This window comes from Nematolebias whitei, chromosome 11, assembly GCF_014905685.2.
Source record: "Nematolebias whitei isolate Nwh7 chromosome 11, NemWhi1, whole genome shotgun sequence".
NCBI classification, from domain to species: domain Eukaryota; kingdom Metazoa; phylum Chordata; class Actinopteri; order Cyprinodontiformes; family Rivulidae; genus Nematolebias; species Nematolebias whitei.
In genome coordinates, this window is record NC_056508.1 from 27,636,333 (window position 1) to 27,649,400 (window position 13,068).

At 38.5% G+C, this 13,068-nt stretch overlaps 2 protein-coding genes across 2 annotated transcripts in view; both read right to left on the bottom strand.

Annotated features, from left to right (window-relative positions):
* plcg1 (phospholipase C, gamma 1) overlaps positions 1–9,014 on the bottom strand; it is a 34,924-nt gene extending 25,910 nt beyond the window's left edge. The window contains exons 1-2 of the mRNA XM_037684821.1: positions 8,771–9,014; positions 7,535–7,822 (exon numbers count right to left, since the gene is read on the bottom strand). Coding sequence (XP_037540749.1) covers positions 7,535–7,751 — 217 coding nt within the window. The 5' untranslated portion in view covers positions 7,752–7,822; positions 8,771–9,014. The remainder of the gene's footprint in view (positions 1–7,534; positions 7,823–8,770) is intronic.
* A 2,774-nt stretch (positions 9,015–11,788) lies between these two features.
* The window catches only part of top1b (DNA topoisomerase Ib), a 16,413-nt gene continuing 15,133 nt past the window's right edge, over positions 11,789–13,068 (bottom strand). The window contains exon 21 of the mRNA XM_037684092.1: positions 11,789–12,343. Within this exon, the coding sequence (XP_037540020.1) occupies positions 12,241–12,343 (103 nt within the window). The 3' untranslated portion in view covers positions 11,789–12,240. The remainder of the gene's footprint in view (positions 12,344–13,068) is intronic.

Consider the following 13,068-nt stretch of genomic DNA (forward strand, 5'->3'; position numbering starts at 1 on the left):
ACATGAAACAAGATGTAAACTCATTCATGAAATGACTGCAAAGCGTTCATAATGCAAAACTGCTACAGCTCTGCAGTAAGGGGCGTTCACTTTAGGACACATTGAATTTGCTGATTTGTCCGTTATAAACATGAACATTAAAAGAAACAAACATTTGAAATATATCGGTCTGTGTGCAACAAATGAACATACAAGTTTCACTTTATGAATGGAATTACTGAAATAAATCAACTTTCTCACAATATTCTAATTTTATGACCAGCACCTGTCTTTCAAATGGACTTTTAATCACTTTGTGTGTGATTTATAAATGTATTAAGTGCAGGATCATTTCTCATTTAATTAGTAGATCCCACACCGGGGTCAGCTGAGCCTCGTCATCCTCCTCCCTGCTCCGCAGTGAGTCACACATCAGATTGTACACAAAAGCGCAGGAACTTATGCATACTGCAAAACTTTAATTATATTGTGTTTTTTAATAAAACTGCCCATGACTTTGAACTTTTAGGGGAGGAGATTGTTTTGTTTTTAAGAGCAGAAGCAGAAATGTGAAGGAACAGCTCTGATGTGATTCAAAAAAGCTCAAGACAAAACCAGCGCTGATGTGAAATTAGGAAACTTTGTTTAAAATTATAGTTTTTAGTTCATAGTTTTACGGTCACTCTTTGTCAGGCGGGTTGAAAAATATGCAGTGATCCTTCAAATGCGCAGACACGGTCGCAGGCCTCCTCCTGTCTGCTCCAGAACACAGAACTGCGCATGCGTCTAACAGAAACTGAAACTTACCACTTGTGTATGTTGACCTGGTCAAGAGTGAGTCATTGACAGACTGGACAGAATCCGGTGATTTTTCAAAATAAAAGTTTTTTTTTTTCCCCTGTGCGGCCCGGTATACACTGATCCTGGCCCGTTACCGATCCACAGCCCGGTGGTTGGGGACCACTGGTTTACATGGGCACAATCTGTTCACGACGAGCGTTTACAAGCAGCGGGCTTTGATTCTGAATACAAGTACTGACATGCGTAGAGTGGTAAACTCTCCTTAAAAGAAACACAGAAGAAGAAGTTCTACTTCCGGGATGAACGTAAACAAAATGGAGTGTCCAAAACGGACCCGCGACAGGTTTTAATTAAGGTGGAGACGTTACTGCACTCCCTGACTGAGCTACAGGTCATACAGACCATTTTGAGCTCTTTCAAAGTTTCTAGTAGAAATGTGTCCGACAAGTTTTACTTCCCCGACATGCTAATATCATTAGTATTAGCCAGGCTGAAATGACATAGGTCGCACATGCGCAGTCAGGTCAGATTATCATGATCGGAAAAAAATGAACAGATCAAGCGTTTACATGGACACCATTCGAGTTATGGATCGGCGGAAACCACCCATTTTGTTCCAATTACAAATTATTTCGGATCGAGCTGAATAAGCAAAAAATAACCCGAATGGGGCGTTTACGTGACGCATTTTTATTCTGAATGACTGTTTGATCTGATTACTTATGTTCATGTAAACATAGCTACTGTCATAAAACTTGATTAGATGTTTTGAAGCTTATAAATGAACGCAAATAGTTGACTTTTTATGTTTCTATGCCAACATTATATTAAACTGCTACTGTACACAGTCCTGTGCAAATGTTTTAGGCAGAAGTGAAAATATTATTGGGCTAGAAAGCTTTCACAAAAATATACATTTACTTCTTTCCATCGACCAAATTCAAAGAAAAGTTCTGAATCAATATTTCTGCGACTGCATGTTGATTTCATCACAGCATCATTGTTTCTGGGAACATTCGAACACCGCCAGGGATTTTTTTAGGTTTACAGTCAGGTTTATGATGAACCATCTATTTAATATTATAATTATTTTGTTGAAAAAGACTAACTGAAAGAGAAACGGCTGAGTAGGAGGCCTCAAACTCTGCAAAACTTTGCAACTGAGGTGAGTTTGCAGAAGAGTTTCATGTCACAGGTCAAACATGAGAAAAAAGGGTTAAATCATGTCATCAATGTTTGTTCTGCGTTTGGGACTGAAATTTTGTTAATACACCTGGGGATTTAGTCAAGATTAATTAATGAAACAGATGTTGGTGGTTTGACCCTCACAGAGCTCTAATCTCAACTTCATTAAGTGTTTCTGGGATTAAATGAAGAGACGGAAGGATTCGGTCCAACAGACATCCACAGAAAATCTGATCAAGACCCAGAACAACCAGCTCCTACATAAACTGTGCAAGTGTAGCTAGAAGAACTGATGCTGTTTTGAAGGCAAATGATGGTCACTAAATACAGATATGATTTAGATTTCTTTTTTTTACTTTGAATTTTGAACTGCTTTAATTTATATTTGTGAAAGCCATTTTAATTTAACATCATTTTCCCACACCTTCTTAAAACATTTGCAAAGTAATATACATGTCTGTGAAACAAAAACTTCTAATGTCAGACAAATGGTGCCTACAGCAGAAGACAGGGCGCTTTAAAAGCTAAATAAAAATAATCATAATTGGTCACCTTTTTTTTAAAAAAAAAAAGGTACAAAACAATGTGTAAGTATAACATTTCTGTTTGGACTGGGAAGCTGTTTTCCTGCAGATGACTGAAGGTGAATTTCATGGGATTACATGATTTTTACAGTGAAAACCAGCGGTGCACCGATGGCACCGGCCATCACTGAGGGAATATATATATATTTTTTTTTTACACTTTATTTATACAGATATTTTCATTGAGTCATGAGAACTCAATTTCAATAAAGACCTGTTTTTGGGAGCAGATGGTGGGGGTTAAGGGCCTTGTTCAAGGGCCCAGAGTGGGGTGAATGAGGCTGGAGGCAGGTGTGGATGTTTGAACTTTTCCACCCACATTTTGATGTCGGTCCAAGGAGTCGAACTGGAAACCTTCTGATCACAGGCCCACCTTCTCCAACCTTTGTGCCACCACTTCCACCATTTGAATAATGAATGTAGTTTTTGAGATGATGGGTTTTCCGGACTGGAATTGAACAGAGAAGTAAACCTTAATGGTTTTAGTACAAGATATTCAAGCGGAAGGAGTTGCACTGTTTGGAAGAAGATTTTTTATTTTTTTATTATGTTTATTTTGCTTGTCTGAGATGGCACAGAGTGATGGCTAATGGCAAGCGGAGGGAACAATCTTATCTAGGGGTGCACCGATTGCGGTTTTCTGGCCGATCACCGATTTCTACAAAGTCTGATCTGCCGATTCTGATTTTGGCTGATACCGATTTTGTTTTATAAACGACACTGTCAGGGGTTAAAGGTCACGATGCAACTTCAATTTTCCAATCTTATTTTTATTGAAAAACATACTCTTGAACAATATCCTAGAAACAATACAAACTTGTTTTAACTGGCCATGAGGTAGTGCTCTGAAAAATAAAGGAAGTTCAGACAATTGTTAAAAAAAAATAAATAAAAAAAATCAGTAAAAATCGGTTTCTCATGCATGCATCGGCCGATTTCCGATTTCCCAAAATTAAGGAAATCGGGGCCGATAAATCGGCCGGCCAATTTATCGGTGCAGCTCTAATCTTATCCACCACTAATGACAGAGTCAGGGGGTGTCCAGCCACCATAGATTAATCTTGACCACCCTAGCAGCCATGCCAATCATTTAAAGGAAACTACTTTTAAAGCAGTATAACAAACAATAAATACATTAAAACTATAAAGTATAGTTTCCTCAAATGTTTTGGGTTGCTTTGTTACGTGTGTGTGGGGGGGGGGGGGGGGGGACCATGTTGGATTTTGACACAGTCATCAACCCAGTTTTCAACAGTGACCTTCTTATGGTACCTCACTTCATTTTCCCCAGGTTATCTAACTCACAAGATGAACCAGGTGGACGATATTTCCAAGTCCCCTCGTCGCTCTGCGGCGGGAACAAACAGGGCAGGTGTACTTGTCAGTTTCACTTTAAAATTTTGTGATCTTGGACGTTTAATGGAGCACTGACGGATACTAATAACACTTCTTATCAGGCAACATATTTCACCAGAAGTCCTACACGTGATTTGTAAGATACTCTGCAGCCTTAATGAGCTTTAAGAGCATGATGTTCTGCAGCAGTCTTTGTTGCAAACTTCACTACACTCATGTACAGTCAAAACCAGATTATGGACTTTATAACATATCCAAAAACAAAAAAAATAAAGGACTGAATTTGTATAAGTTAATGGCACATCATGCAAATGTATTTAACCAGTTTGTCAATTACAATTACTTAATTACCACATCCTGCTTATTTATCAAGCCGCATGCACACGTCTTCTTTCATCATAATGTATGTGGGCCAACAGCAATGCTGACAGTTATTTAGTAGGAATGGCAAACAAAACTCAAAAAGTACAATTACATTAAAAAATGTCCAAATACAATATAATTAGATATGTGCTCCCCAACAGTTACTGAACACTGTTCTCTAACTACCAAGTAAAAGTGATCCTAAATTATGCCGTGCTTGCAGCAAAACCCCCGAGTCTCTATTCCTGTTTATTAATGACCAACCTCAGCCAATTTCACATCTCCCTGGGTATCAAGTGGCAGCAATGAGCTCACAGCTCTTCGGCGTACAAAACTCTAACCCACAGAGAAGATGATATGCTTAAAAAAACGCAACTGAGCTCACTGTCATTTTTCTCCCTCTCTTCTTCTGTGCGTGCACTTTGTTGCATCCGGAGCAGCACACAGCTGTGCACCAAGCATCCTGCTACCCACAACACAGAAGACTTAACGACTCACCCAAGGCCTGCATGGCCTCAGCATGTTACAGTAAATACCTATTAAAAAGAGGGCAACAAAACAGTCTTTTGTTATTTGTTGAACTTAATTCGAAGCCCACGCTGTTGCTCTTTAAAGAAGTTATCTCTGCATTTCTAGGAAAAAAAGCAACGAAGTTTGTTTTCAAATGTTAGGTCTGAAAATACCATTTAAGGCCAAGACTACGAAACACATTTCATAAGTTGTGTTATACTGAAAACAGAACACGCAAAAACTAATTGTTTTAGACATAGAGGACAGACGCTTCGTTCTGTGAAAGAACACTTGCACAAGAAGTTCAAGTTAAATGACTTCAGAACAACGGTTCTTAATGTAAAACTGCAAAGAACGTTTGCATTCTATGGTGACTAGCGCATGAAACTATTACAAAATTTAGTAATGAAAAGTAAAACATTTCTAAGAAAAAGATTACGAAGGAAATAATCACTCCTGCAAAGCTGTGATTTTAGAGCCTTTGGACGCATTAACTGCACCAAATTGTGGTTAAAAAAATAAATCACTAAATGGACTTTGGAATATCTCCTAAAACCACATTTCATGAACTGTCCCATTAAAAAAATGCAACGTAAAAGTTCCACAAAATACACATTAAAAAGATCCAAAGAACACACTTGAATCGGTCAAATGGAAAACCGCCTGACAAATCACATTTTAAAATACTGTCTGTAAATTATAAACGCTGCACCTTACGAGAGACTCTCTGGATCCCAGTGGAGAAGTATGTTTAAGTGCATAAAATGTAAGAACTTAAAAAAAGGCAGTAGGGTGACTGAAGGAACTGGGCTACAAAGACAAAAAGGGCACAATGCTGAAAGGAACTTGCCACAAATTATTGGAAGTTGAACATTTCCCATCAAAAGTGTCCTGAAGTGGACATGAGTCTGGTGTCAGAGACTGAAGCCTGAGCTCTGGTCAAAGAGCCAAGACCTGAAAACTCCCAGTCAGTTAGAAATAATGGTCTCCAGTAAGAGTGGGGGTTGTAATTTAGTTTTAGATCACCGGACCTGGAAGATCCTGAGTCGATGTCAAACGTGGATTTTGTTAACAGTAATCTGTTCCATCACTTTAGGAGTGTCAGCAGAGTAGGTGCTTGCCCGAGTGGAGTCTCATGTAGCAGAAACATGTTTTCATATATTTTCATCTTTTCTTGTCTGTAAAAAATAAAGTTAATACAACTGTCTTTAGTAATGACTTTAAAATGCTGGCTCTGTGTATAAATGTTAGTGATGAACACAATTACTAACCACATTAGCCTTTCTATGGTGTGTGCAATGTAAAGTTAGCATCTATGCTAACTATTGTTCAGCCTATTATTAATAGCTTTTTAGCTAATGTTATTGTGCATTCTTTATTAGGCATGGAAATATATAAAATCAGAATTCATGCAATACAATCCATATGATTTCAGTTTGTAAAATTTGTAATTGGGTCTCTTGTTTTTCAGTTTCACACACTGTCTGGAGGAAGATCATAAGCTTACTAGCTGCCTCCTGGTGCTTTTTCAGACAACTGAAATGCATCTATAATCAATATCTATATATATTTATATCATAATGTTTTGTAATTGCATCGCAGACCTCTGAATGGAACTGATTAAAATTAAAGGAGGTGCTTCTACTTCTGGACAGGTCCAGAGGACCAGACTTAACTTTTTTAGATTCTAATTAAATGGTTTTCAGTTAAGAAAACAGTTTCCGTATACAGCAAGACGTCCTGATACATGTTGTGATACACGACGTGACATGGTATTATCATCAACAGGATACAAGTTTTGGAGCGTTATACCTCCTTAAAGCTTAAACAGGTTTTGCGTTCATCCAGATTATGTTCTTCTGCCGGAAAGATCTTCCTTATTTGCGGAAACTAACACCGAACTACATTTTGCACATAGTACAACAGTAAAATCTATTTTTTTAAGTGTTGTGTTAAACTGGCCAGGCAGCCCCCCCAAAACATTTTAGGATTAAAAATTAGGGGTGCACCAATTGCAGTTTTCTGGCCGATCATCGATCTCTAAAAAGTCTGACCTGCCAATTCCGATTTTGGCCGATACCAATTTTTGTTGTATAAGCGACACCGTCAGCAGTGTTGCCAGATGGTGGTTTTTAACAGACTTTTGGGCTGGAAAACCTCCACTCTATCTGGCAACACTGACCGTCAGGCGTTAGAAGGTCAAAATGCACCTTCAATTTTCCAACCTTTTTTTATTGAAAGCATACCCTTGAACAATATTCTACAAAACAATACAAACTTTTTTCAAGTGGCCATGAGGTAGTGCTCTGAAATATAAATAAAGTTCAGACAATTGCTGTTAAAACGACAAAAAAAAAAGGGTAAAATCGGGTAAATATCGGCCGATCTCCCAAAATTAAGGAAATTTGAGCCCCATTAAAAACACACCAGTTTTGCCTTATTATTACAATTTGTGCCCATTTCATAGTGTAACACAATTTTAGGATCTAGAACAGGGCTATTCAACAAAACTGCTCAGGGGGCCACAGTTTCTGAAAGCCAACAGCTCGGGGGCCGGACATCCAGCAATGAAAGTCATTATTTAAATAAACCAAAGTTTACCTTTTAAATTTGTTTATTTTATTGCACTGAATCATAAATGCAATAGCCCTGATCTAGAACTTTAAATAAATTTAAATGTCTATAGATAAGAACTGTGTAACCTGGAATACATAACTACTTTTCGTTAGTGTGTGTGTGCGTGTGAAACTACTCACTCTCTCCTTCAATTTTCTCTGTGCTGCGGGTCCAGATAATAGTCCTGGTCTCCAGTTTTACTTGAAAAGTCCTTCTTTCAGGCCGCTGGGACTTCTTAGAGTAATACAGAGTCAGTACAGTGCCCAGCTCCAGGTCTCGGTACAGGTTGTTCATCTCTGCGTCGTTGTCCATCCACGGAACGGGTCCGTTGGAAAAGAAGGCAGAGGTCCCAGCCATGTTCACTTCCCCTGTTTGTTACTCGTTTCCTCTCAGAACAATCTGCTCAGTCCAGGCCTAGACAGGGTTACCTACAGCAGGAGGAGGAGGAATCCATGAAACAATCCCTCAAGTCTGAGCACCTCAATGTCGTCTGCACACTGGAACGAGTTTCTACAACCAGGAAAATGACATGCGCTTTAAATAATACCAGAAACTACGACATGCACTTGTTACACATCTTCATACCTGCAGAAATTATTTGAAAACAAAGTTCTCACCATCCAAAAACAGTTTCTATCTTCATATGCTCAAATCTTAATAGACTTTTATGCCAAATATGACCTCTAGGTATTAACATGGCTTCTGTATGTCAAGTAGCTGTCCTGATATGTATTGAAATGACCTCAACATACCCAGAACATAGCTTGGTGTCAAAAACTGTGTCATTGCAAGGCTTGTGTTGAAACATTCACCTTAGACAAACGTTTTCTCTCTTTTCCACTTAATGTTTTGAACATGGAGACAGAATAAACTATTGACACGGTTTAATTTTAACGTGTACAACTCATAAAGTACACAGATTTTGAGGTACAGGAGTTTTACTAAACCACAGCTGCCATCTGGACCCATTTGTTCAATGACACCGTGTGTTTGTGTAAAAAAAACATGTTTACTTTTGTGTATGTAGCAGGAGCTATGTTCATCTTGATTTTACAGCAGAAACCGGCTTTTATTGTAACTTGCTGCAGAAAAGCGAAGTTGTTGTTTGTAATGCAACATTTTAGGAAAAGGTTCGTGGTGACTAACGTGGGAAGAAATGTCTGATTGTTTTCACAGCGTGGAAACGGGCCGGAGTGTGCTACCATTCTGCTGGGCCGAAGAAAGAACATGGCTGGCTTCTCCCAAGGAAAAAAAAAAAAAAAAGGAGCAGGTAACAGGAGCTTTTCTAACCGTTTCTCCCCCTCCTCTCTCCTCCACATGCGGAGAAAACTGACCAGGAAAGCAAGGCGTAGAAGGAGCAGCTGTGAAGTACCTACCGCAGCAATCTCGGCCCGACCGCACATCTCCAACGGCCGCTCTCCTCCTCTCGTCTCTTTTCTCCTCTTGCTCCTTTTCGAGTCCCGGTTTTTCCGTGATTAAATCATGGCCGGGCCCTCGACAGGCCCTGCGCTCCTCACGACGACAGCCCCAGCGGTTTCCTTTACTCTCCTCCGGCCGTCCACAGAGAGAAGGAGGCAGGCGGACAGCGAGAACCGTGGCAAGACTACGTAAGTTTCCAAACGCACCAACAGAGGCCCCGCCCTCTCCCCCTCCTCCACACACCCGAGCCCGAGTCAGAAACTACACTTCCGCTAAGGATTTTCACAATAAAACGTATAACTGCTTAGGCTTTTCTCACAGAATGATCTAGATCAGTCTGTAATCAGTGGCTTTGGAGCCACATGTGGCTCTTTAGTCCCTCTGTAGTGGCTCTTTCAAGCTTTGACCAAAACTAACTTAAAACCGAATTTTATTGGTTCTTATCGCAACAAAAAGACATCATTTTAGCAGTTTTCTTGTGATTTCCTTTGCAAACATGTGAATACAAGAACTAGGACTAAAACATATTCACTTTAACTTTATGCTTTATTTTTTCAAAATAGGATACTTAATTTTTCTGTGATTAAAAAAAAATAATAATACAGAGCTGCATAGTCCATTGTTTTAGGTTTTTTTTGTTTGATTTTTTTAATTGGCAAAACTATATTATTTTTCAGCGACGTTAAGCCAGGTCCTCTGGACGGTTTCTTTGTGTTGAAATGTTTCGTCCTTCATCCAAAGAACTTCATCAGTCTGAGACGCCACAACAACCTCAGTCCTATAAGGAGCACACTCACATGGGCCAACCAGTTTGTTGATGATAAGATGAAACGTTTCAACACAAAGAAACCGTCCAGAGGACCTGACTTAACTTTGAAATGGGCTAAATTGGTATCCTTTTGCTATTGTTGTTTACAATAGGCAAAGAACGATGAAGGAAATATATAAGTGGGATTTAAAAACAGTGAAATAAAATTTCTTAAATCCAACAATCAGGACGTCTTGTGGACGGTTTCTTTTTAGGAAAACGTCCGTGGTGGTGACTAAAGTGGGAAGAAATGTCTGATTGTTTTCACAGCATGGAAACGGGGTGCTACCATTCGTCTGGGCTGAAGAAACATGGCTGGCTTCTTTTAAAGAAACCATCCAGACGACCTGACTGAACATTGTTGGATTTTTGTTGAAATGTTTTGTTTATCATCCAAAAGACTTCATCAGTCAGTGGAGCTGCAACAAACTCTGTCTCATATCGCCAAGCATGGCTCAGGATGTTCTGAACCACTTTGGCCCCGATTGCTTCAAACAAGTCGACAGGGGAGAAGGTGGACTCCAGAAACCATCTAAGAACCATCAAACTGGTTGACCCACTATGCAAAGGTGCTATTTATGAGACCGAGTTTGTTGTGGCTCCTCAGACTGATGAAGTCTTTTGGATGAAAGACGAAACGTTTCAACACAAAGAAACCGTCCAAAGGACCTGACTTAACTTTGTTAGATTTTTCTACTTGGATTAGTGAGCATGAATCAGGATGTTTTTTAAAAAAAATCTTAAAGTTTTCATTTTGTTTAATCTCTCATGTTTATCTCACAGAGGAACAGCTATACTGAAGACAGCCAGAAAGGTCCAATCAAGTCATCTGGACCAGTTTCTTTATCTACCTGGATTATTGAGGTTACAAACCTTTTATACTGAAGACAGAGTTCTCCACATTCACATGCTATACAAAAATATTTATTTAGTTTATCTGGTTGTGCAAGTGTTAAAATTTCAAATCATTTAGTCACTTTTTAATTTAAAAAAAATATTACTTTGGTCCTCAGAGATCATTTTAGTGGCTAGATTTACTTTTTGAGGTGTTTTTTTAATTGAACCTAGATGTGCGCTCAAAGTTTTCAAATTAAACCTTTTTTTTTTTTTCAGATCTGAAGGTTCTTGTTTCCTAAATGTTTAGCCATTTGTGTCCAACATATGAACTGATGTTCCTCGTCCAATTTGTACAGTATAAGAGCGCATTTATTTTGAAGGCCTTTGCCCAACTTCCGGAAGCTTCCTGCAGAAACGCGGTGTTTTGTTGTTGGTTCCCTGAACTGCAGCGCCCACCATCGGCTTCTTCTGGACACAAGCCTTTCTCTAAAGACCTTAACCACAAGTTTACAGCTAACTCTGTAAATAAAGTCCCTTCACTTATGGTAAAACATTTCCCACTGAAATACTCACCTATAGAAATAAAATATGTATAAATAGACAAAAAGGTGTGGATAATAATGCTTGTTGTACTTTGACCCTATTTGCCAAAGAGCTGCTGATTAACTATAAAAAATTATGTCCCTTTGTACACCCAGTGAAAAGATTTTTATCTATTCCCTTTTTAAGAAACATAAGAAATGAAAGACCAACAAAAGACAAGTAGGGCAAGGTTGATGCTTTATTCTGAAAACTACAAAGCTGAAAAAACACAAGCTTTCAAATGACAATAAGATTGTGTCATAATTGATTAAATAAGCAGAAATATGAATGAGAAAAGTTCAAATAGCCATCCACATTGGGGCATTATTCTAAGACGAGTTGTCCTGTATCATGGCAATACAAAAACAGCACACTACAAGTATAGGTGATGTGATGTTTTTTGGCAAAATGCACATCCCTCCATCAGAGGGAACAACCTCTCTCAACTCTGGCATACAAAACATTATGCATCAGCTATTTCAAGTAACCAAATCAATGTTACACCCTGTTTATTGTAAAACTGGCAACACACACACACACAAACTGCATGTGAGCAACGAAGAGCTTTTTGTTGAAGATGCACAAAGCATACGTTTTAAAAAGACATCACTGAAAAATGACAAAAAATATGTACATCCCTGAAATAAACAGCAAACTCAAACTGCATGGACAGAAAGATGACATTCTGTGTGCTAACGTGTGTTAGCATAGTGCTGGGGCATCATTCTTCACACTGTCATCAGTCCTTCACATTAAAACAACTAGCTGAAACCCATCCCATTGTTAATTTCATGTTGTTCCTCACACACAATAATTTATTATTCTATGAGAATATAAGGATCTTCCTATAAATCTGATAAATGGCTTACAGATTTCAGAACATCTCATCTGACACAACATAATACTGAATGCTCTTAGTCGTCGGATTAGTCTGCAGCTACGTACACAATATAAAGTTTCTAAGAAGAGATGCCACGTGGCACCTCGGTGAAAGGATTCAAGAGTTCATTTTCTTCTGTACAGGACAACAACCCATCAATATTTACAGCATGATTATTAACCTGCCTTCACAGCCTAAGTGCAGTCTTTGCTCTCTCCTTCACTGCCTTGTGAGTTGGCGAACGGTGGAAAAACGTGTGACATCAGCGACGAACCGTCCTTACTATCAAAGGCCCAGGTAGAAAAAGTAAAAAGGCTGAATTAAAACTCGTAATCCTTCTCGGCCATGTCGATTGCCCAGGCAAACTTCTCCCTCTGCGTCTTGTTGTAGATCTTTTCAATAGGAACGCTCCACTTCTTACACCTGGACAGAGGAGATGATGGAAGCCATTCAGCAAGAAAAAAGACAACCGGGGTGACGTGTAGACGTAGCAGAGCTTTTTGAGGAGATCTAAGAAAAGAGGGCACTTGTTTTAAATCAAAACCAGAGTTCACCACGTTCGGGTTGTAGATTTTTTTATTCAGTCTTTTTTGGCGTAATTTAGATTATTATTATTATTATTATGATACGTCTTTATTTTGCTTTTTTTTTCCCCCAAATAAAAAATGTCACTATGGTCAGAATTGAATTTTTGCTACTTGTGTTTACTTGTTTTTGTTTTTTTGTGTCCTAAAGTTGTATTTATCAGCAATTTTAACAATTTGTGTCACCAACATGACATGAATAGGTCATTTATATGACTGACTCACTTAAAGGAAAAAAATAAACAGAACAAAGAATAAAATCAGAAAGTCGGTTGCTAACAGAAAATCTAAAACAAAATCTATTTTGTTGTATTTATGTCTCTTTTCTGATTGATCAAACACATCAGACTCACCTGACACTAAATGTTTGGTAAAGGTAAAGTTATAATTCACTCGTACCTTGGATTTTTATGATGCTTTTAATAAAAAATAAAAAATAAAGCTCAACAATGAAAAGTTACCACCACCAACAGCAGGCTAAAAACATATTCTAGATCATTTTGTAAATCCATCTAATACATTTTGATGCCTTCTAAGAATTCTGTTTTAGAAGAATATATATAT